At 41.2% G+C, this 26,044-nt stretch overlaps 2 protein-coding genes across 4 annotated transcripts in view; one reads left to right on the top strand and one right to left on the bottom strand.

Annotated features, from left to right (window-relative positions):
• The window catches only part of pald1a (phosphatase domain containing paladin 1a), a 100,460-nt gene extending 96,772 nt beyond the window's left edge, over window positions 1–3,688 (top strand). For all 3 annotated transcript variants that reach the window (XM_067430353.1, XM_067430355.1, XM_067430354.1), the window contains exon 20: window positions 3,281–3,688. In XM_067430353.1, coding sequence (XP_067286454.1) covers window positions 3,281–3,430 — 150 coding nt within the window. In that variant the 3' untranslated portion in view covers window positions 3,431–3,688. The remainder of the gene's footprint in view (window positions 1–3,280) is intronic.
• A 14,769-nt stretch (window positions 3,689–18,457) lies between these two features.
• On the bottom strand, window positions 18,458–25,717 carry LOC137056145 (uncharacterized). The gene is made up of 2 exons (XM_067430131.1): window positions 19,045–25,717; window positions 18,458–18,573 (listed from the first exon to the last, which is right to left on the bottom strand). The coding sequence occupies exon 1, from the start codon at window positions 24,913–24,915 to the stop codon at window positions 19,261–19,263; it is 5,655 nt and encodes a 1,884-aa protein (XP_067286232.1). The 5' UTR covers window positions 24,916–25,717; the 3' UTR covers window positions 18,458–18,573; window positions 19,045–19,260.
• Window positions 25,718–26,044: the final 327 nt, after the last annotated feature.

The following is a 26,044-nucleotide window of genomic DNA, read 5'->3' as shown; positions in this document are numbered from 1 at the left end:
TTTGGGAAATGCCCCACCAGTTAGTATAACCGCCAGTTTCAACACACTACTAACACAACCAGGCCCGCCCCTTTATTCTGCATATCAATTATTTAAATGAGGAATATTGTGATGTATTGGTTCCCTGAAGACACTCAAGACCACAATGTAGGTGTTTCAGGGAGTTAATTATGCATAATTTTACTCATTCCCGCAGATTTTGTGCGCACACAAAAAGCCACCTCTCAGTACTAACTAATTTTTTGCTGCTTATTGCGCTTAAACAGCCAAAAACGCACAAAATAATATCAAAATTCTGGTCTTGGTGTGTATTCACGTCAACACCGTCAGTTCTGTTTGAAGTGAATGTAAACCGTTGAGAAAGAATAAACAAAACACACGTGTAACAGTGTAATGGATCCATGCGTCAGGTCCTAAAGTGACGGCAGCCTAATAAACCTGCTTCCAAATTATGAGATTATATTAAAAATATATCTTTATGGCTGTTTTCCCCCATGGTATCTGTCAAAATTGTGGCTAGTAACTTTGGAAAACCACTAGCCACAGTGACTGGGGAGCATAAAAGAGTGTGTTGTGAGCTTGTGTGTTGATTGTGCTCTGGACCGCTGAAGTGGAATAACCCGCATTGGAGACATTCCTGCATTATAAAAACATGAACGCATTGGAACGGTCTCTGTCAAAACACACTGCATTTGGGATTCCAGCACGGTTTTTCTGGATGAAAGTCATCCTGACAAATTTGAGAAGAGCAGATTTAGAAGAGAGGAACAAAGCACACACACACAGATTCAACCATACTATTGCAATTCCAGATTTTAAGTAATAATAGCAGTAGTGTTTGAATTATATTCAGCCCAATTTAAGCAGTAAATCGAGCAATTGTTGCATATAGCTCAATCTCTTTTATAAATGCATTGAAAATCTTTTGAAATATATTGAAAATCCAGAACCGTTAGTCCTAGAAAAGTCTGTTGGTCTTCCTCAGTCATGGTCATCATGTTGACCGGGTCATCAGTCCCCTGGGATCAAAGGTCAGTGCCTGTTACTGACCCCTCTCTCAGTTATTCAACACTAGCTAGAACATTCGGAGGTCTCAGAGTTTGATGTGTGTGTGTGTGTGTGTGTGTGTGTGTGTGTGTGCGGTTTGTGGTGAAGTGGACTGATGGCCACAAATGATGATGAAAAGGGGCGAGTGGTCAGGATTCATTATTTTCACCTCAGTGATTAAAAACTCGATTATCATTCACTCACCCTCATCTGTCTGACATGTATTTTTTCTTCCGCGAAAACATGAAGAACGCATTTCATTACAACGGTGCCAGAATTTTCTTTTTTTGGTGTCTGTTCCTTTAAGGTCATGTGATCAGCGTTTGAGGTGATGTTCACACTGTATGACTGTGTGTGTGTGTGTGTGTGTGTGTGTGGGCATGTTTTTGTGACATATGAGGACCCAAATGTGTATAATGCCATGGGTATGACACAGGTATTACAGGAGAGGGTGAAATATGAGGATATTACCCATGGCCCCACTTTACAAAAGGCTTATAAATCACACAGGAGGAGTTTTTATGAGAAAGTAAAAATGCAGAATGTTTCCTGTGATGGGTAGGTTTAGGGGCAGTGTGTGTGTGTGTGTGTGTGTGTGTGTGTGTGATGGGTAGGTTTAGGGGCAGTGTAAGGGGATAGAAAATACGGTTTGTACAGTATAAAAACCATTACGCCTATGGAGAGTCCATATGTCACAAAAACAAACGTGTGTGTGCAGACAGTGTGTTTGTCAGGAGATTTACAGCTGCTAATATGGTGTGTTTGTCAGGATCTCTCTGGCTAAAGAGCAGAAGAGGAAGATGGATGGCGTTCTGCGGTCATAACATCTGCGTTGTGTGTCGTTTTACTGCGGCCGAGTGTTTGTCTGCGCTCTTTCCTCTGTGTGTCCAGTGTGTGTTCGTTTTAATAGCTGCCGGTGGGAGTCGATCCAGATCCATTCGCACCTGGTGCAGGGAATCATGGGTACCTCGAGTGTTTAATACCTGAATCCAGCTGCGCATCTCATTTATGATTGGGTTTCCCTCACATCAGGCCAGATGAAAACCACCTCAGATACTGAACATGCAGAGATCTGGTGTGACTAGAAGAGAAGGAACGACTGTCAAAACTTCGCAGCCAACGTGCTGATACGATAAAGTGGAACAACTTAAAGTCTGAAGCTTATCTCTCTCTCTCTCTCTCTCTCTCTCTCTCTCTCTATATATATATATATATATATATATATATATATATATATTTATATGATTCAATTGATAGAAGGGTGAAAGGAAGGATAAATAGATGGATTGATGGGTAGATAGATAGATAGATAGATAGAAGGATAGATTGACAGAGAAATAGATGGATGGAAAGATGTGTGTATGGATGGATGATTGAATAAAAGGAAAGATAGGAGGATATATGGATGGATAGAAAGACAGATAGAAGGATGGATGGATCAATAGATAGAAGGATTGATGGACAGATGGATTGATGGACATGCAAAAATAGATGGATGAATAGGATAAAAGGACAGATAGAAGGATATATGGACAGACATTTGGATGGATGGATGGATGGATGGATGGATTGATAAAAGGATTGATGGACAGAAATAGATGTATGGATGGATAAAAGGACAGATAGAAGGATATATGAATGGATGGATGGAAAGATGGATGGATGGATGGATGGATGGAAAGAAAGATAGAAGGATATATGGACAGACATTTGGATGAATGGATGGATGGATGGATAGAAGGATTGATGGACAGAAATAAATGGATGGATAAAAGGACAGATAGAAGGATAAATGGACAGACATTTAAATGGACTCTCTCTCTCATCTCTCTCTCTCTCTCTCTTTCTCTCCTCTCTCTCTCTCTCTCTCTCTCTCTCTCTCTCTCTCTCTCTCTCTCTCTCTCTCTCTCTCTCTCTCTCTCTCTCTCTCTCTCTCTCTCTCTCTCTCTCTCTCTCTCTCTCTCTCTCTCTCTCTGTGTGTATGTTCTTGACTTCTCTCTGCTCAGTTTTTGCTGCGTGTGTGTGTGAACAGAGCCAGAGTAAACCTGTCCTGCTGCCGCTTTACTGCGTGTGTGTGTGTGTGTGTCCGCCGCTCTTTCACGTCAGGTCCAGATGTCACCACTCATGTCTGAGTTTAACTGGCCACATTACAGTCTGAGGAATCGCACACAATCCAGTCCAGAAATCAATGTGCATTGTCTGATTTATGTGTGTGTGTGTGTTTTGTGTTCAGGTGGCGTCTCCGGCTGGAGTTTATGAGCTGTTGAATCAGTTGGGCTTCTCTGAGTTTGAGGACCTGAGAGACTCAACTCTCGGCAGTCTCCGTCACCGTTGGCAACAGCAGAACCGCCACGGGCTTCCCTTCAGAGGAGAGTTCGTCTGAGGAGGCCATTCGGGACGATTTCTCACATATTAACCCGTTTTTAATTGAACTCTTATGTCCTGTGTAGGTCCAGTGATGATCTGACGTGTGTGTGTGTGTGTGTGTGTGTGTGTGTGTGTGTGTGTGTGTGGTTTACTCACTCCGTTCTGTTTTAACTTTTGAAGCTGCAGTAACTGTGATGTGTGTGTTTTATATACGAGCGTTTTTTAAGGATGAAGACTTTCGGACGGTCTCCATTAAACTCTTTGGTAACAGGAATGTGTGTGTGTGTGTGTGTGTGTGTGTGTGTTTCCTGACCAGTCGCTTCATACCACAGAACATGGAGTGTTACGAGGGTTAGCGTTAACTGAAACTAAAACATTACTTGAAATAAAATAAACATTAGCTTATTTTATTTCTCATTTTCATTTAGCATAAATAATTCAAAATATTAACTCAAAAACTATTATAGTATTAATAAAAGTAAAAAGCATTTTCATTACACTAAATAAAATAACCATTTTTTGTTTCGTTTTAAGTTAAATTGAAGTATTAAACTGAACTGAAACTAAATAGTAAAACTTAACAAAAATTACAAAAAGAGCAATGTTACTAAAACATTTCCAAAAACTAATTCAAAATATTAACAAAAACTATAATGGTATATCAATAAAGCTAAACTGTTTTCATTACATGGAATAAAACAAATACAATACAACTTTCTTTTCTTAAGATGAAGTATTAAAATAAACTAAAAGTTAATACAAATAAATAATACAATAAATGACATTAACTGTAAAATTACTCAAACAAAAAATCTGATTCAAAATATTACAACTAGACTATTTAAATAAAACAAACAAAACATAATAGTTTACAAAAACATGTTCAGTAGTTGATGGTTCATTAAATAAAATAAACATGATCTAAAATAATATTTTTATTTAGTTAAAATTGTTAAAATAACTCAAACTGAAAAGTATAACTTAATAAAAATCACAAAAAAACTTTAACTTAAATTAAAAATATTTTAATTCCAAATATTAACAAAACCTTTTAATTTTATTACTTGAAATAAATTAACCTGAACTAAAATTAAAACAAAACGTATTTCTCGTTTTCATTTAGTTTCAGGTTGAAGTGTTAATATCACAAAAGTGATTAAAAAAAAACGAATAAAAATGACACGGAAAAAAACTAACAAAATCTACACCTAAAATTCAAATTAAATCAAATAAAAAAATCTTAAAATGTAAATATCGATGATGCTAAAATAACTCCAGTGTGCGGTTCCAAACACATGCGTCTCTTATTGCATGTAAACGGCTATAATAAGATATTTTTCCGTGTTTGGCATCCGGCGGGTCCGTGGAGAACCTGCTTTGCATCATGGGTAGGATTAGACTCTTATTAGAGGGGCTTCAGAGGCTCGTGGTTTTTAATTGTCTGTGGAAAAGGGGGAGAGATGGGGGGGGGGATTTTCTGTGATGTCATCGTGTGGTTGAGCTGAATTATATGCAGAGGCAAAACGCATGCGGATCCAACCGAAGTACAAAACACACACACACACACACACACACACACACTCAACAACTCACTGAAATACAAATGACTGCCAACACTCGCCAGTGTTACTGTACCACTGAGAGATCATCCGTGCTAATGTGTGAACCGCTTGAACACAAGACCTTCCCCGACTGTTGTCTATGAAAGCCTGATTTTTGCGTGGGAATGTTTTTTTGGCTGGAAAAATCAAAAGATATGTTCAGGATAACACTGAAAGAGCCGTCAGTGTGTCACGCAACAAAAAGGGATTCATTCAAACTATAATCTCACATAGTCAGATCTATAGTCTCTCAAGTATACAAACCCCATTCCAAAAAAGTTGGGACACTGTACAAATTGTGAATAAAAACAATGCAATGATGTGGAAGTTTCAAATTTCAATATTTTATTCAGAATAAAACATAGATGACATATCAAATGTTTAAACCGAGAAAATGTTTCATTTTAAAGCTGATTTTAAATGTCATGGCATCAACACATCTCAAAAAAGTTGGGCCAAGGTCATGTTTCCCGCTGTGTGTCATCCCCTCTTCTTTTTATATCAGTCTGCAAACGTCTGGGCACTGAGGAGACAAGAGGCTCAAGTTTAGGAATAGGAATGTTGTCCCATTCTTGTGTAACACAGGCTTCTAGCTGCTCAACTGTCTTAGGTCTTCTTTATCGCATCTTCCTCTTTATGATGCGCCAAATGTTTTCTAATGGTGAAAGATCTGGACTGCAGGCTGGCCATTTCAGTGCCGGATCCTTCTTCTACACAGCCATGATGTTGTAATTGATGCAGTATGTGGTCTGGCATTGTCATGTTGGAAATGCAAGGTCTTCCCTGAAAGAGACGCCGTCTGGATGGAGCAGATGTTGCTCTAGAGCTTGGATACACCTTTCAGCATTGATGGCCTTTCCAGATGTGTAAGCTGCCCATGCCACACACACTCATGAACCCCAGACCATCAGAGATGCAGCTTCTGGACTGAGCGCTGAGAACAACTGGATGACAGGGCGTCCCAGTTTTCCAAAAATAACTTTAACTTTTGATTCATCTGACCACAGAACAGTTTTCCACTTTGCCACTGTTCATTTTAAATGAGCCTTGGCCCAGAGCAAACGCCTGCGCTTCTGGATCATGTTTAGATATGGCTTCTTTTTTGACCTAAAGAGTTTTAGCCGGTGACGGCGAATGGCGCGGTGGATTGTGTTCACCGACAATGTTTTCTGGAAGTATTCCTGAGCCCATGTTGTGATGTCCATTGTGATGTATCATTCCTGTATGTGCTGCAGTGCCGTCTAAGGGCTGAAGATCACGGCCATCCAGTTTGGTTTTCCGGCCTTGACCCTTAGAGACCCTTTTCTCTGAGAAACTCCTTTCTGATATTGCTCCACTATTGTCCGCCGCAGCATTGGGGGAATTGGTGATCCTCTGCCCATCTTGACTTCTGAGAGACACTGCCACTCTGAGGCTCTTTTATACCCAATCATGTTGCCAGTTGACCTAATAAATTGCAAACTGGTCCTCCAGCTGTTCCATTATGTATATTTAACTTTTCCGGCCCTTATTTCCACTTGTCCCAAATATTTTGAAAGTAGCTCTCATGAAATCCAAACTGAGCCAATATTTGGCATGACATTTCAAAATGTCTCACTTTCAACATTTGATATGTTATCTATATTATATTGTGAATTAAATATAAGTTTATGAGATTTGTAAATGATTGCATTCCTTTTTTATTCACAGTTTGTACAGTGTCCCAAGTTTTTGAATTGGGTTTGTATAATCAAATGATCATAACTGTGTAATGTTCATGAGGTCATCTGTCGACATGCTGCGGTGACTCTCAGATCATGGCTTCAGATGCTTTCTGAACCGTGGGTTTATTGTGTTATTGAGAGGAAAGCACGCAGCACATGCACATATGCTCTCAGGACGGCGTAGGGATGCTCGCTAACAGTTTATCACTGCAAAGATATTCACAGCCTCTTTTTACTGAAAAACCGTCGCCGTGAGTATATCGGCGTTTTGAATTATGTTCAGTCTCTTGTGTGTCTCGTGTGCACAAGCAATAAGAGCTGCTGCAGTTCACATAATGGCCACCGGTGGCCCTAATAACACGGCTCAATTCTACATATTGACCTGTAACGGCGCATTCACACGGGGCGTAGGCGTTAACGCTTGACGGAGGGTGTGGCTGAAGCTGGGTGCTGACGCGATCGTCATAGTGACAACAGCCAATCACATTAACTTGCCGCTTGGACCAAAACACAACACAAAAAAGCGCCTTTTTTGGTTGTATGTGTGAGTGCGATTGCCCGTGTAGTTGTTGTCAGCGCACTGCACAGGTGCACGAAGCTGTTAAGTACATTAAATCCCGAAAAAGCGGCGACAGCGGGAAGAATATCACGTAGTGGTCCAGGAGCTGCGTCTGGATTTTTAACGGTCTATGGTCTGGATGGTTCACGGAGCAGTAATGAACGCAATTGGCTAGCGTCTGCTGTAGGATATTTGCATACGGCGATCTGATTGGATGACGCCTGCGCTGGCGCTTGAAAAGTTGAGAATTCTTCAACTTCTGTCGCTTGCAACGCGAGTGAAGCGCCGCGACGGAACCCACAATTCAGTTCGGCAACGGATGATGTCACCCATTCAAAGTAAATGGGAAGCGTTAACGCCTACGCCCCGTGTGAATGCGGCGTAACTGTTACTGTATTAGTGACCAAATGCACCATTTTTAAAAACTAATGAACAAATCCCACAGGTGCACATTGATGGAGGGTCCCGAGCCTTAGAAAACAAGGGTTTGGAGCTTGAAGTTTTGAAGTTCTTTTGCGCAGGTAAGTTAAAAACAAAAACAAAAAAAACGTATTTTTTTATAAAACTAACTTAAATTAAAATATATATTAGTATATAAACTATAATAGTATATATATATATAAATATTTTAAAAATATATATAAAAAAACAAATATTTTATCTCATTTTCATTTAGTTGAAGTTGAAGTATTAAAAAAACGAAATAAACTTCTTTTTTTTGTGGATTGCTTGAACACGATTTTCAAAACACTACACACAATTAGATTAGCACAACCACACACCCAATCAGCAAAACACTACAGATCCTTTGCATAATTAAACACTCTTGTAAAAACTATACACTTCTGTTTAAAAACACACTTTGTTACCATATAAAACACACGTTTCACATTTCTATACTCTGTTTGCACGAGTTACACTCTGCTGTGATAAACCTAAAACACTTTTAGCACGTCTACTTCCCTATGATTAGAGTAGGATACCTTCATCAATGTACAAATATAATGTAAATCCACCAAACGCTACACAAGACCAACGGTGCAGACAGAAGAAACTCATTTATTTCCACACGCCCAAAATGTTGACATGGACTTTCATAATACTGTAACAAAATGTCACTACATATAGTACTGTACACTGTACAAAATGAATAAATAGGGCAGAAGTCAATGTACAATATGAATGAATTTTCCATATTGTTTTTTCTTTACAGCTGTTTTAACTGTATTTTGAATTACACATTGCATTAGTTTGTGTATTAAGGGTTATAACAGAAATTTCTGTAAAATTACTGGATAATGTACTGGCAGAAAATTACCAGTACAATTTCTGTTTTTATTTTTTACAGTGTAAGCTTACTGTTATAAAAACAACAACATTGTCTCGTCGCCGAGCTGGATCTGGCCAGAGATATTCATCAGCAGCGCAGGTAATGTTGTCATTAGCAGGACACCTTGGAAAGAAACGTCTTGAATGACGAATCCATCCTTGCATTGCTGCTCCTCCATCTGGTCCCAGGCCTCCTCCTTGTCCTCCTCGTTCTCCTCCTCGTCTTTCTCTGACTCTTTCCCTTGTGTTTGAAGACGGATGAACTCACCTGCTGCTTTTTATAGGGCTTATATACACCTGATCGGTGTGTCTACAGTTAAGCAGACGAGTGTCTGCACAGCTGATGAGTGTGTTGAACCAATTGTCTGGACGGTGCGGTAATTTGACAGTCAGTGCTTTGGTATTGCAAGGAAGTGACTTCATGATAGATCTGTGTGTGTGTGTGTAATGTACGTTAAGTGTGTTTAGTATTTTGCAAGTCACTGTGTTTAGAGTTTTGCAACAAGTGTGAGCTTGACAAGTGCTTATAGTTGTGCAAATATGGGCTGATGTTTTGCTTCTTGAGTTTAAAGTTTTGCTAATAGTGAACTACTTTTAATTTTAGTGTGTAAGCAATCTAAAAAAGCTAATAAAAATGTCAAAAACAGCAAAATTACTAAAACTTTTACTAAAATTACACAAAAAAAACATTCAAAATATTAACACATGAAAAAAAATGATTTGTCTCATTGTCATGTAGTTTAAAAAAAAATTAAATAAACTAGAACTTATTAAAAATCTTAATAAATTAAAACAGCAAAATTACTAACTATTAACTAACATGAACATTTTCTTTACTTTAAATAAAATAAAATAAAAATAATAATATTTTTTCTCATTTTCATTTAGTTTAAGTTGAAGTATTAAAAAAACTAAAACCAAAAAGTAAAACTTAATAAAAATGACAAAAACAACAAAAATACTTAAACTTTTACTTAAAGGGGGGGTGAAACACTCAGTTTCAGTCAGTGTCATGTCAATCTTGAGTACCTATAGAGTAGCATTGCATCCTGCATATCTCCGAAAAGTCTTTATTTTTTTTATAATTATATAAGAAAGATGCGCTGTTCCGAGTCTTTCCGAAAAAAAGCCGAGCGGGTGGGGGCGTGTCGTGTGAGCGGAGCTAAATAATGACGAGCGCGCTGCTGCTATTGTGTTGAGTGCGTCGTAAAGCTGTGTCATCCCTAACAGCGGGAAAAAAACTTTATTCAAAATAAAAATATGGCTTTTAATCAGATACAGCCATACATCTATGATCCGGAATCAGACCCAGAGGCTGCAGTTGAACAGGAGCAGCAGCAAAAACGACTAGAGCAGGACGTCTCTATGTGCTACAAGTTATACACTAACTATATAATATGCTGAGCGGCTTGTGTTATTTACATATTTATACATGAATTATATCGTCATATTTTTGTCTTTGAAGGTGTACATGTGGGAAGTGCAGTTGTGCACGTGTGTGTGTTTGTGTGTTTACGCGTGGTTTGTGTAGACGTTTTGCGCAACTCAGTTGCTGAGCCGGAAAAGCAAATTCCATCCACTGTTGCCTTAACGCGGGGTTTTTTGACGAATCTGTGCAGGACTGTCTTGGTCTGGCAACCAAAAACGCACTTTTTGATGTCATTGTTAATTTCTTGAAGTCACATCACCTGTGCAGCGCAGCCTACGAGCCAGCGCTTTGATGGGCGTAGCCTGTTACTTTCGCTCTCTCCTCTCTCTCTCTCTCTCTCTCTCTCTCTCTCTCTCTCTCTCTCTCTCTCTCTCTCTCTCTCTCTCTCACGCTCTTCCGGTAGAATTGTCCGTACGGCCCATACAAGGAAATTCCGACCTTTTAACGTCAAGTGGACCCATGATCGCAAAAAACTTGCCAAAACTTATGACTAACCGGAAGTAGTATTTTTGACAAAGAAATACTCCCATCAAACGTCCACCTTAACTTTTGAAACTTTGTCTATGTTTAGTATGGGATTCCAAGTCTTTAACAGTGTAAAAAGATCAGTATGCATGAAACAGCATTTCACCCCCCCTTTAAAACGACACATTTATAATAATAACACTATAATAGCATATCAATAAAAGCATATCAATATTTCATTTTCATCACATGAAATAAAATAAAATAAAAATACTTATTTTGTCTCAGTTTAAAAAAAAAACAACTAAACAAATTAAAAATTTATATAAATATTTTAAAAAATGACAAAATTACTAAAACTTGACCTAAAATGACAAGAAAAAATCTAATTCAAAATATTAGCAAACTTGTAATAGCATATCAATAAAATAAAATCAACTTTATTTGTCATTTTCATTTAGTGTCAGTTGAAGTGTTGAAATAACTCAAACTAAAGGAAACCACACAAACTAAAGGTAAAAAAAATCATCCAAATCGATTTGGATGTTTAAGATATTTCAACTATTTCAAAATCTTGTATAATTTATTAAAAAGTGTAACATTTCTTAAGTTATTTCGATGAGTTAAAATAATGTAAAAACACATGTTGTCATAACTTATTGAACATATCATTTTTTACAGTGTATCATATCGTTCAGATCCGTGCTCTTGCATTAATCTTACGATCTTTCCTTTGCCTCTCAATCATCAGTTATGATGCACATGCATATTTTGTTTCTGATATATTAATTTGATTATTTTTGCAGAGACAAATGACAACATTTATAGCATCATGTTAATGAAAACGATGTGCATGTGATTTGTTTGTCCTGTGGTTTCAGAGGAAGTCCTTCTCCCATGCAAACACGACACTAATGTGTGTGTGAGACGTGCCGCTAAAGCTTTGGGGTTTGTTAATATTTGCTGATACGAGTCAAGTAAACATGCTGAGAGCGGCCTAGACGAGGATGTGCTGATTCAGCCAGGGAATGAAGCTTTAAGCGGATATATTTAGTATGATTTCAGCTTCAGGGGCTACTTTTAGTTCAGTTAACAGTAAAAGCTCAGGCTTTAAAGCAGAAGTGTAGATTCACGTCAGCTGTTTGAGATCAGAAGTGTGTGCTGGTAGCGGTTCCTCGTCCTGAATGAAGGAAACACACACTCGTTTTCCCCCTCCTGCAGTTCTCTTTGAAACCCTGATACTCCAGATCTCGCATCAGGCTGATCTGCAGGTACGGAAGTTGTTCAGGGTTTAATCACATTGTGAGCCTCTCAGATTAATGAAAATGAAACCAGAGCCCTCCAGATTACGGCGGCTCAGAGCCAGACACAAAACTCTGGTGTAACTTCTGGTATCTTTCTGATTGTTCTGCAGCTCCGAGAGTCTTAAAGGGACAGCTCTCCCTGAAATGAAATCATTTACTCACCCTGGTGTTGTACTAATTCAGTATGCCTTTCTTTTTTCTTCTTTCTTTTTTGGACCAGGAAAGGAGAATTTTTAACATCCCCTTTGCACTTGTCCATGTAATCCCCGTGATTAGCAACCAGCACCAGCCTTTTAAAAAAGACACAAAAATATCCAACCCGTTCTCACTCCCAAGGCGTCAAAATCCGAAGCATGGTCAAGTGCCTTCCGCGTCACAATAAAGAAGCTAAAGGTGCCCCTGGGCGTCATTTTGCGACGCGCTGGGTGCTCCATTCATTACAATGATAAACCTTTGGCGTCATAAACAGACGCATTTAATTATTTGCGTTTATAAAAGCAGACATGATTTTATTAATATTTAAAGGCTACTTTTATATTTTGGAGCAACTAATTCCACTCCTACCCTAAACCTACCCATATCTAAACAATATAAAACACATACCAGGCAAATAAATGTACAGTCACAGGTTTTTATTGCAAAAACTGACCAAAGCAGTATAAAAGTATTAACTCATGTTGCATTCCAAGTCTTCTGAAGTCATACGATATCTTCATGTGAAGAACAGAGTCGATCTTGATGTTTTAATCGCTGAAATGATGATCCCGCTGCTCCGTGAACGAACTCATTCATTTCTCATTCAAATAATTCAAAAGACTCTTGAGCATGACGCAATCGGTCACAAGACACACGAGAGCCAATGACATTTTACAATCAATGCCGACGTAATGACGCAACTGGTCACAAGACATACGAGAGCCAATGCAATTTCACTATGAAATCTCACGTAACCGGCGCCAATATTTGAAATTTGATTGTGTTTGTTGATGATCTTCTGCGGATGGAGATGCTGATCGCTTTTGGGGATTTTCTTCATACAAATCAATCGTTTGGCCTCGGAAAACTTGGATTATTTAACTTTTTTGAATAACTTGTGCATGCAGTCGTATGTTAGGCTATATCCTGTGTTTTATATCATGTTCAGACAAATGGGTAGGTTTAGGGATGGGATGGGGTTGGGTTACATGTTAAGCATGTCTAAATAGCGTAAATAAAATAAATGTAAATAAAATTATGCTTGCTGATTAAATTGAAAAACACACTCCAACATGTCATAATGGCAAAATCATAAACTAATACAATTTCACCATGGCGATAACATTACTAATACCCAGCGCGTCTGTGTATGACGCCAAAGGTTTCTCATTGTAATGAATGGAACACCCAGCGCGTCGAAACATGACGCCTTGGGGCACCTTTAGCGTCTTTATTGTGACGCGGAAGGCACTTGACCATGCTTCGGTTTTTGACGCCTTGGGAGTGAGAATGGGTTGAAATATCATAGAATGATCGAATGCTACATGCACTATATTACCAAAAGTTTTGGAAGGCCTTTACACACACATGAGCTTCCCATTGTTAATCCGTAGGGTTTAATATGGAGTCGGCCCACCCTCTCTCACAGCTCCAGCTCTTCTGGGAAGGCTTTCCTCAAGGTTTAGGAGTGTGTTTACGGGGATTTATGACCATTCTTCTAGAAGCTCATTTGTGAGGTCAGGCACTGATGTTGGACGAGAAGGCCTGGCTCTCAGTCTCCGCTCTAATTCATCTCAAAGCTGTTCTATCGGGTTGAGCTCAGGACTCTGTGCAGGCCAGTCAAGTTCCTCCACACCAAACTCCTCATCCATGTCTTTATGGACCGACGCTTTGTGCACTGGAGCGCAGTCATGCTGGGACAGGAAGGGGCCGTCCCCAAACTGTTTCCACAAATTCGGAGCATGAAATTGTCCAAAATGTCTCGGTGAAGCATCAAGAGTTCCTTTCACTGGAACTAAGGGGCCAACCCCTGAAAAACAACCCCACCCCATAATCCCCCCTCCACCAAACTTGGTAAAATGCAGTCAGGCAAGTCCTGTTCTCCAGGCGACCGCCAAACCCAGACTCGTCCATGGGATTGTCAGACTGAAGCGTGATTGGTCGCTCCGAGAACACGTCTCACTGCTCTAGAGTCCAGTGGCGGCTGCTTTACTCCACTGCATCCCACGCTTTGCATTGCTCTTGGTGATGTAAGGCTTGGATGAGCTGCTCGGCTATGGAAACCCATTCCATGAAGCTCTGTACGCTGTTCTTGAGCTCATCTGAAGGCCACAGAAGTCTGGAGGTCTGGAGCTGTTGACTCTGCAGAAAGTTGGTGAGTTCTGCACACTGTGACCCTCAGCATGTGCTGACCCCGCTCTGGGATTTAACACTTCGTGGCTGAGTTGCTGTTGTTCCCAATGGCTTCCACTTTGTTCTAATCCCACTAACAGTTGAGCGTGGAATATTTAGTAGTGAGGAAATGTCAGGAATGGACTTATTGCACAGGTGTCAGCCTATCACGGCCCCACGCTTGAGTTCACTGAGCTCCTGAGAGCGACCCATTCTTTCACTAATGTGTGTAGAAGCGTCTGCAGGCCGAGAGCTGGAGTTATACACCTGTGGCCATGAAGGGATTGAACACCTGAACTCAGTGATTTGGAGGGGCAGCCCAATACTAACGGCAATATAGTGTAGTTCTAAAAATCAGTCTAAATATAAAAGAACAGCAGAAACTATGTAATTGGAATCACATTCAGAATGTATTTTTCCCAGCTGATGAATGATAAAAACACTGACAGCCAATCAGAATCCATCCTGATGTAACGAGCTTGAGCATTTAAAGAGACAGACAACAAAACTACAGTAGTTATTGTTATAGTTATCTGTATAGTTATTGTTCTTGTTGTGATCAGGCTTTTAGACAAATGTTTCCTTATTGAACATTTCAGTCAAGATGTTTGTTAGGAAATGAGAGTAAAAATGTCTCAGCTTTTGTGCGCGGATGAAACGGTGTCCCTCGCCATTGGGCGGTAACATTTTTATGAATCCTAACAAAGTGTCTGAATACTAAACTGAGCTCTCTTTCACATCTTCTTGTACTTGATTGCAAATTCACCCAAAATTGTGTAAAAAAATTGCGAGTATCCTATAGTAAAAATAGTCGGTTTTGTCTTAAGTAAACATAAACAGCTGAGAAAGTAAACACGTGTGTCAGTGTATTAGATCTGTGCATTCATTCTTAAAGTGACAGCAGCCTAATATTCCTAAAGATGTCTGTGTTTTTAATGTTAATCAAACTACAAAGCTTTAATAAGGATTAATTAATAAGGATGTTTCATTTGTACAGTGAAGAATGTGCAGTGTTCCTTTACATTTGCTTACTTTATTACATTTCTGTCTCTGAAAAGCACTGTTCATTTAAATTATATCATTGTTATATTGTATTTATTTGCACTTTTGCTTGTAATTTGATTTTCTCTTTTTTTTATTACTGTTTACTTGTCTTTAATAATGTATTACATTTATATTAGTTAGACCAGTAGTTTAAGCTGTGGTTTGGAAATTAAAATAGACAGTTGTGAGTTATCACTAGAATCTAATATGTTGGAGTCGTGCCCGTTTTTGCACAAAAAAACCCCAAAACTTTCATGGCTGGTAAAGAAATATGGTAACACTTTATTTTACAGTGTCATTGTTACATATGTTACATGCAGTTGCTATATTAATAACTATAAAATGTGCATAATTGCATGCAACTAACCCTAAACCAAACCAACCCCGAATGTGTACCCCTACAGTGTAACAAAGACACCTTAAAATAAAGTGTAACCAAAAATATTTACCGGCCAGTACATTTTCTTAAAGGGATATTTCACCGCATTTTAATATTAAACTATGTTATTCCCTTAACTAAAACTAGTTGATACACACCTCTCTCGTATTCGTTACACCAACAGTTCAACGATCAAGTATGGTGACATAAAATAAAACGTAGCGCTTTTCTAAGCGGATTAAAAAGGAGAGCTATAATGTATGGCGGAATAGCACTTCTGAGAGTACTTCGACTCGGCGCAGTAAAAGTCCCGGCTGAAAAATCCCTAAATTAAAACACTCATTGTGAACGAACTGGGCTCAGTGGGCTAAGCTAAATGCTATCAGATCGCCACCGCGCGTCAGAGAGATTAAGAGCACACACTGAGACGAGAGAGGGATGTATAAACTCATCGAAGTTAAGGGAATAACATAGTTTAATATGAAAAAGCGTTGAAGTATCCTTTAAAGTCAGCAGCCAGTGTCAAAAAAAGTGAGTTAGGCCTGCTGAAGTCTCTCAGGAAGGACTGGAGCTGCCGCCGAGAGCGCATGCGCGGCCGACTGTACCTGCGTCTGTAGATAAGCCTCTTCTGTGTGGACGATATGGCCGCCGGCACTTTGAACAGCCTTCCAGATCCTCTGAGATGTTCTCCAAGCTGAAACTCGAGCAGGCGCTTCAGAGACGTGAAGAATAAGCCAAACAAAGAGCCGCATTGAGAGGCGAGCGGCCCCGGACTCCACGCTTCCCCTCACAGACGACGGCTGATAATTAAAGTCTGTCACATTTTGACAAAACCTCCATTAGAGAGGCATATTCATCTGCTACCAACACTATAGATTTAGCTTTAATGGCTCACATTATAAAAATACTTGATATGTAGGTGGCTTACTTTGCAGGTTGTATCACCAGGATCTGCTCCTAATTATGTTAAAAATAACGAACTTTAAAAGGTCAGTCAAATCAACTTCATTAAAACAATGAATTTACATATGAGTCATCCTCAGGAAACAGAGCTTTACTTATTTAACTTTTACTTTAAGATTTACTAGAGGCCTCACTTTGTTAATAAAGCAAAAGTTATTGGCGTATGTTTCATATCATGCTTTCACTGTTTGAGTAGTTTGGCTATTATTTATTTTTAAGCAGGGAATAACTGACTTCAGGCCTGATGGTAATGGACGTGGTAATGCCGTTATACCTCAAGTGTGCATATATGTCCATTCACCATGTAGAAAACAGGAAATGTGTGACAAGTGAGCAATTTCAGCAGCAGCTTCAGTGTCGGTTTATAATATAGGGGGCGGGGCTTCAGATTATAGAGAGCATTTGATTGGACAGAAAATCACTGATCACTGTTGGCGGAAGACTATAAGTTTTGAATGATTGAGACTAACATACTAAAAGACAGAAAATGCTGATTTTATGCAGACTTTGAGGGTTGAATGATTGATAGCTAGAGCACAGCTCAGCAGAATTAAAGGGGGGTGAAACACTCAGTTTCAGTCAATCTCATGTCAATCTTGAGTACCTATAGAGTAGTATTGCGTCCTTCATATCTCTGAAAAGTCAATCAGATTCAGCTAATACAGATATGATCCAGAATCCTTCGGAGGCTGAAATAAACTGAACAGGAGAAGCAGCAGCAGCAGGACGTCCGTCTCTGTGGTATGGACTGTATTTAGTGGCCTGTCAACATTTGTGTGTGTTTACTCGCAGTTTATGAGGACATGATTCGGTTTATGGACTATTGTATGCGACTAAACCTTAGCAGTAGCAAGCAAAGCGGTTCTGCACGTCAGACTAGTGTAACGTTATACAGAGAACAGCAATGGAGTAGCACATTTGATTGAAGAAGCACGCTTTGTGAGAACGTCCCCTAGGTTTATGTTTGGGTGGTTTTACAATAATCAAACTGACACCTATAGTGGTCCACTAAACAAATGTATAAAAACACACACCATAGATTGCATGCTCCATTGATAAATTAACTAACGTTATACACGATCGTGTCGTTTACTGATGTTTACTCACGCGACGATAGCCGACAGCACAGACATTTGAAGCAGTTTAACTCACCGGCTGCTTCCAAAGCAGGACCGAACCTTTATCGCTGGGACCGCTCCGTCAAAAACACACTTCTTGTTGATTTGGTGAAGTCCTGACAGCAGTGGCGTGGAGATCCACTTTTGTGACGCGACTGAAGCGATGTTGTGAAGCTTCCCGTCATTTCTGCGTTCAAATCCCTTCCCAGAATGCTGTGCTGAAGCGTTGAAGTCGCTCGATGTCAAAGTGGAGCGCGGCGCGGACTATAACAACGACTGGATCTGCAGCTGAGAGTGTGTATGGGCGTGCGTTTCCTCTCTCGCTCTAGTCACGCGCGCGCACCCTACCGGGAGAAGAGCCCGTACGGCCCATACAAGGACCTTCCGCTCTATTAACGTCAAGCCGACCCATACTCGAAAAAAACTCTCCGAAACTTGTGAGAAACCGGAAGGAGTATTTTTGACACAGAAATACTCCATCAAACGTCCAACATTAGTTTTTGAAACTTTGTCTATGTTTAAGTCTTTAACAGTGTAAAAAGCTCAGTATGCAGTATTCCCCCCCCCCCCCAATGACTTTTTATCATTCTCTATGAGACAATTGTATGAAATTAAGATTTTTATTTTACCATCATTTTCAGTGATTGACTGAAGCTCAGGCAGCATATGTGATCTGTTGTTCTGTAAATGTTATTCGTTGCTGTTTTTTGATTGGCTCTGTCTGAATCTGTATTCATGTGACTAATAAATGCCTGTGGTGAATGTTTACATGCTGATAATGTAAAGGAGTTTGTACTAATCAGCTGATCAGGAGATTGTGCTCGCCACCGGGTGTCAATCAAAACACATCACAGGATTCAAAATACTCGTCTTTAATTTCTATTAGCATGAGTGTGGTCTGAAATAAACAAATGAATAACATATTACAATAAATAATTACAATATACATACATAATAGTAATATACATGTCTACATTCTGCAATCAATACAATTATCAGGGTCTGGACTGCACTACCGAACTTCACCGCTAGATGGCGCTTGAAGCACATATAACGGGGATCGCGGATTATCCGTGTCTCTGAGTAAATGCTTAGTCATCCTCATATATCGACAGGATTACGGAAATACACGACCAATATTGTATACTTGACACCCATTAAAGGTGTTAACATTGCACTAGGTAACCACAAGCATGATATAATACAAGTCAACAACTTAAGTAACTTAAATACTCTGTATCTGCTATATTTATGGCAGTCAGTATGACGTGAATACGACGGAGATAAACAATTCAATTATATACACTAGTCATTGCTGTAACACTGCAGATTACTATACTAACAAACATCTTAAAGTAAATAGACTTACATTTTATCATGAACGCACACACAGAAGGTAAACTTGGAAGTTTGTATACAGGAACATGTGATGTGTGTTCTTCTCTTAACTCTGCTTGACTGTTCGGGAAGTTTATAACTCGCCACCTAGCGTCCTTTTGACGTCACCAATAAGTCTGTCACTGATTGGTTAAATCTCCTTAACATCGCCGCCCCCAAATATGCGGAGCCATATTTGTTCCTGCATTTAGGTTGTGACTGTTGGTTTAGTACCATCATCCTCAGTAATCTCTGGTAATGGAATGAGACGGGCAACTGGTCGTGTGTACACTCTTCCTTTAACGCTGATTTCTACAGACCTTACGTGTCCATCCGCCCCAGGGAACGTCCTCACTACTCTCCCCATTAACCAGAGGGCACGGGGTAGCTGAGGGTCAACCAACATTACAACTGATCCGACTGTAATAGGCTTAGTTTCTGCATGCCATTTCTGTCGTAGCGGGAGATTAGGCAAGTAGTGTCTCGTGAAGCTTGACCAGAAATGATCAGTGAGAACTTGGCTCTGTCTCCATCTACGTCGTCCGATGAGCTCAGTAGCGGGGTATGTCACTTGAGGTAGAGAGCTGTCTGGCCGCCCCATGAGCAGGAGATTTGGGGTGACTGGATCCAGGTCAGCGATATTGGAGGAGACGTATCCTAGGGGTTTGCTATTGAGAATTCCCTCTATCTCAATAAGCACTGTTTGAAGAACTTCCTCTGTTACCGTTTGTGAACCCACAACTGTCCGGAGGGCGTTCTTGAGGGATCGTATTTCTCTCTCCCAGATGCCGCCAAAGTGGGGAGCATTAGGAGGGTTGAAGAGGAATGCGATTTTCTGTTTGGCAAGATGGCGTTGAAGCTCTGGGCTACAGTTTGTTAAAGCTTCTCTTAATTCTCTCTCACCACCCTGAAAATTAGTGCCCTGGTCAGAAAGTAGCTCAGATGGGGTGCCTCGTCGTGCAATAAATCTCCTCAGTGCCATAAGGAAGGAATCTGTGTCTATAGATGTGAGGAGTTCAATGTGTACACATCGAGTTGTCAAACACTTGAATATTATACCCCATCTTTTTTCGCAGCGTCGTCCTACTTTAATCTGGAAGGGCCCAAAACAATCCATCCCAGCGCTATAGAATGGAGGTTTGTGAAGTCTCAGACGGGCTGGGGGTAGATCAGCCATTCTAGGGACCTCTGCCTTGGCCTTCCACTTGCGACATTCTAAGCAGTTGTGCTGGAATTTGCGAATCGCCTCACGACCTCTTAGTATCCACACATTTCTCCTCATTTCAGCAAATACACGTTCTGTTCCTGGGTGACAGAGCTTACGGTCATAGTCCTGTATGAGCAGTTTGGTTGCTGGATGGTGAGGATCCAGAACTATTGGGTGAATTGTCTGGAATTCTAGACCTTCAGCACGACGTAGACGTCCTCCAACCCGTATAAGCTTACTGGCTTCGTCAAACTCTGGGGATAAAGTGAGCAGGCGGCTCGTTGTGGTTACAGGCTTACCGCCTTTCAATCGTTCATATTCCTCAAGGAAACTGTCACGTTGGATAATCTGGAAGATGAGGTTTTCTGCCATCACGTAGTCTTCAGCTGTAGCTGGACTAGATTTGTCTGGGTCTCTTTGACTGTGCTGGACTGTGGCTTCAACAAAGTCCTTCCATGTACTGTACTCACTGGGGTTCAAGTGGTTTGAAACTATGGTGACACCACAGAATACACTCTTTCTCTTCTCCATTTCATCCTCAGCAGGTTTAAAGACTGGCATAGCTGGCCATTCTGATTCATCCTGTAGTAAGAATGGTGGGCCTTGACTCCATCTGTTTGGTGACGCAAGCTCTCTCAGTTTGCGGCCCCTTGTGAGGTCATCTGCAGGGTTTCGGAGAGAATCTACATATCGCCATTCATGTGGATCCGTTAGGTCTTGAATTTCTGAAATCCTAGTCCCTACAAAGACTTTAAAGCTACAAGACTCTGATTTCAACCAAGAAAGCACTGTGGTGGAATCAGACCACAGGACCACTCTGCTTACTTCCATTGTAAGTTCGGTTTTCAGCAGCTTTGCCAGTTGCGCACCCATAACTGCTGCACATAGCTCTAGTCTAGGGATAGTTTGTTTCCGCTTGGGGGCAACCTTGGATCTGGCCATCAGGAATGCAAGCTGAATTTGCCCTTCTTTGTCCTCAGTTCTCAGGTATGACACAGATCCATATGCCTGTTCTGAGGCATCACAGAAGATATGAATTTGTTGTGTAACACTGTGCTGGTCCATATCTGCTGAGACAAAGCAACGTGGGAGGGTAACTTCAGAAAGGCAGGGAAGCTCATTCTCCCACTCGTTCCAGGCTATCAATAGTTCTGTGGGCAACATGGGATCATCCCAATCTCTTTGTTTGTTCCACAACTGCTGGATCAGGACTTTTGCACGGGTTGTGAAAGGAAGTATGAATCCGAGAGGATCATATTGGCTTGCTGTCACCTTATAAATGTGGCGCATAGTGGGTGTGGTTTTTTGCACTGGGCGGTGTTTATATCCAAGGATGTCTGTGTCATAGTTCCATCTCAATCCAAGAGTAGATTCTTGTGGTTCAGCTTTGTCATGGGACAGCCAAAGCTCAGTGCTGTCTGAACGAGCGTCTTTCGGTAGGTGATTAATGACATTTGGCATGTTGCAAGCCCATTGACGGATCTCAAAGCCACCACTGGCAAGAAGTTGTCGCAACCCATCCACTAATTGTTTGGCCTCATCTGGGAACGTTACACTCTTTAGGCAGTTGTCTACGTAAAAGTTTCTTTCGACTGCTGATCGGATGGTGTCATTTGGCTGGGTTTCATCGCAAACATGCTGTTGTAAGGCATATATGGCACAGCAAGGGCTGCAAGTTGTGCCAAAAGGAAGCACTTGCCACTCATAAATGCTGGGGGGAGTATTGGTTTCAAGGTCACGCCAAACAAAACGGAGTAGGTTTCGGTCTTCGGGCAGTAGGCGGACCTGATGAAACATGCCTTTTATGTCTCCACTTACTGCTACAGTATGCTCCCTGAAACGCAACAAAACCCCCAAAAGGGAAGGGCCTAGTGCAGGTCCGGCAAGGAGGTAGTTATTGAGGTTATGTCCCTTGTATTCAAAGGAGCAATTGAACACCACTCTATTCTTGCCGTTATGATGAACCATGTGATGCGGAATGAACCATGATTCTTCCTCAGTAGTCACACAGTCTGGTTTAAGTTTAACAACATAATTGCTTTCTTCCAACCTTTTGATCTCTTTTCTGTATGCAGCAGCCTTTACCGGATCTTTAGTTAGCCGCCGCTCAGTGTTTCTCAGGTTGGGCATGACAGCGTCTTTGGAGGCATGGAGGTGAGGCATGTCGGCTTTGCGCAACAGTGGTGTGGCATAGCGCTTCACTCCATCTACAATCACTCTGGTGGTTTTGGCTTGTAGCAAATCCATTGCCTTTTGATCTTGTTTGGATCGTGTCACCAGTCTTTCATTTTTGTATGGAATGGTATCTCCTTGCCAAAGTCTTTCAACGTTCCTGAACAGCTCCTCCATTTGTGGCGTGACAGAAATGTGCAGGCACTGCTGAGGCTGAAGCTGTTGCTGTAGAAGCCGTGTTGGGCCTTGTAGCACCCAACCCAGTCTAGTTCTGATTGCTGCTGGACCTCCAGGTGGGCCAAGGCGAACTGGCTCGATAGGAGCAATCAGATGGGGATGATCTGCACCTATCAGCAAGAGGGGATGTGCTCTGTGAATGGGTTGCAATGGGATGCCTTTAAGGTGCTGGTATTTCTGCTGGAGCATTGCAGTGGGGTAAGAGTGTTCGGCCAAACTTAAGTGCTCAGAGGTAAAGGCGTTCTGAATTTGGTAGCTCCTTTGTGGCTGCGATATGGAGTTTACACTAAAGGAAACGGAGGCCCCATGAAGTTTCTTGACATCTTGTCGGATTGTTCTTAGTGCCAGATTCTCTGTCTGTCCCTTAAGCCCCAATTTCTGAGCTGCAGCTGGAAGTAACATGGTTCTTTCAGATCCGTCGTCAAGTACTGCATAGGTGTTTAGGGTTTGGTTCTTGTGCTGCAAGACAACAGGAATCACTTTCAGCAGAACATGTTTGGAACCTTCAGGCCTGTCCAGGTACAGGGACTCATTTGTGGAACTCACTAGGCAGGTACCCTCTGTCTGAGACCGGTTGTTAACTTCGTGGAGGATTTGAAGGTGTCTCCCATTGCACAGGCGGCAGGGCTTTTTCAGGGTGCAATGTTTGGCTAAATGTGACCGTCCACATTTCCAGCAACGGTTGTTATCTTTAATCCAAGTTATCATCTCCTCTCTACTGAATTTCTGGAATGTGGGACACTGGCTCAAAAAATGATCTGTACTGTCACAGTAGGGGCACAACACTCTGCTCTGTTCAGGTCTCTGTACGGTCTTGGTCTGCTTTGAAGAAGACACTATCTGTGCTGTTGTGTCAGGGTTTTGATCAGCTCCATGCAGAACAGTTGCAAATCTGGACTTAGATACAGGGCCTGATCTTGGCAGCACCACTTTATGTCTCTGTTCCTTCCTTGAATTTAAGTCCTCACAGTTTTGGCACCAGGATTCAAACTTGAGCCATTCTGCCAGGTCTAGTAAAGTGTAAACTGCACCAGATTGATAGGGCATGTGTCGTCTGAATGATGCACGTAAATCTGGAGGAAGCTTAGTGAGCAGACGGGCTACATGTGACCCACACTGTAATTCCACATTACCTTCAGGACCCAATGTCTTCAGGAGACCCACAAGAGCTTGGACTTGGAGGGCAAACCTATCGAAACTGGCCAAATCTCCAGGCTGAACATCATGGGCATCCATGACTGCTGCTATCTTAGTTAGTGCTAACTGGTGAGGTCTTCCAAATCTGTCAGTAAGTGCAGTCATGGTGTCTGTGTATGGCCAAGGTGAATTGAGGAACGAGTCAGCAATTAATCGTGCTTCTTCAAACTTTAGGTGATCTTGAAGGACTTGGTACTTGAAGAGCTCAGTTGCATCAATAGGAAGCAGGTTGTCAAGGGCTAGCTTCAAACGAGCAAACTCGCTAGGGTCACGACGTGTGAAACATGGAATTGTCGGCTGTGGGCCTCTGTAGGATGTCTCTGGACATATTGTGCTCTGAAGCCGCCCCGTGGGAGAAGAATATGGCATATTATGTGCAGTGGCAAGCTGTGGGCTTGACTTGAAGTTATAGATGTCAGCACCTGACTTAAAGGAACTCTCTCTGGGTTGTACTTGTACTCTGCGTGGAGTAGGTTGTGGAATGCGTGGTGCTGGAATCTGTGCTGATAATTGAGGTGGTCTATATATGGTTCTGGGTAATGGCACTGGAGTCTGGTTTGCATGCTGTGGTTGTGGAGTTATTGACGCTGACTGCTGCTGTATCATTAAATCTTGCATACCTTTGTGAAGAGTTTGTAACTGCCGAATTTCCTCTTTAAGGACCATATGAGCATCATGCAATTGCCTATTCTCTCTTTTTAGGTCTTGAACTTCCAACCTGTGTCTAACGGCTGTGATTGAAGCCTCATCATCTTGCTCCTCCTCTTCGTCACTTTCATAGTGTAGTGTGGTGGGCCACTGTCGGCCTGGTTGTCTTTCAACAGTCATCCTGGTATGTGGAGTACTCGTGGCTCCAGCTACTGCGTTAATGCTGTAACCATGGGAACTTGAAAGTGGAGAGCCAGGAGGTGATATTTCAGGCTGGTGTGCCCTTGCACTTCGTTGTGGTGAATGCTGCATATGATACTGGACTTCATAGTCTCTGAGATAAACTGGAGGCTGGGTTGTACGTCGTGGGCGCACACTCTGTTGGGAAGGCTGATCTGACATCCTGTCTCCGTGGTAAGCACACCTCCGGCTCGAAGGACCACAATGTAAAGGAGTTTGTACTAATCAGCTGATCAGGAGATTGTGCTCGCCACCGGGTGTCAATCAAAACACATCACAGGATTCAAAATACTCGTCTTTAATTTCTATTAGCATGAGTGTGGTCTGAAATAAACAAATGAATAACATATTACAATAAATAATTACAATATACATACATAATAGTAATATACATGTCTACATTCTGCAATCAATACAATTATCAGGGTCTGGACTGCACTACCGAACTTCACCGCTAGATGGCGCTTGAAGCACATATAACGGGGATCGCGGATTATCCGTGTCTCTGAGTAAATGCTTAGTCATCCTCATATATCGACAGGATTACGGAAATACACGACCAATATTGTATACTTGACACCCATTAAAGGTGTTAACATTGCACTAGGTAACCACAAGCATGATATAATACAAGTCAACAACTTAAGTAACTTAAATACTCTGTATCTGCTATATTTATGGCAGTCAGTATGACGTGAATACGACGGAGATAAACAATTCAATTATATACACTAGTCATTGCTGTAACACTGCAGATTACTATACTAACAAACATCTTAAAGTAAATAGACTTACATTTTATCATGAACGCACACACAGAAGGTAAACTTGGAAGTTTGTATACAGGAACATGTGATGTGTGTTCTTCTCTTAACTCTGCTTGACTGTTCGGGAAGTTTATAACTCGCCACCTAGCGTCCTTTTGACGTCACCAATAAGTCTGTCACTGATTGGTTAAATCTCCTTAACAGATAATAATAACTATACTTCAGAATGATGGAAGTTAATGCTGATTCCTGTGTTTTTCGCAGAGTTTGTGGTGTTCGCATGTCAATTTCTAGCTCAACCAATGAGGCGAGTTTGGGGCGGGGCTATCTGAGCAATGACAGACAGGGGGAGTGTTTGGAGGATTTGGTTTAAAAAAGTTTTGCACTTTCATTTGGTGATGCTTAACACACACTGAACATGACAATGCCTGGAGGTTTCTGAATCACAGAGAACTCAGGTGGGACACCTTTAGGGGAGAGAGCTGACTTCATCTCTGTAAAGCCTGACAAAAGAAACAAAAGTC

This window comes from Pseudorasbora parva, chromosome 21, assembly GCF_024679245.1.
Source record: "Pseudorasbora parva isolate DD20220531a chromosome 21, ASM2467924v1, whole genome shotgun sequence".
Lineage (NCBI taxonomy): Eukaryota > Metazoa > Chordata > Actinopteri > Cypriniformes > Gobionidae > Pseudorasbora > Pseudorasbora parva.
This window is presented reverse-complemented; position numbering and strand designations above follow the sequence as displayed.

Excerpts from the sequence above, each read along its gene's own strand:
- LOC137056145 (XM_067430131.1), bottom strand. The coding sequence starts at position 24,915 with ATGTCAGATCAGCCTTCCCAACAGAGTGTGCGCCCACGACGTACAACC.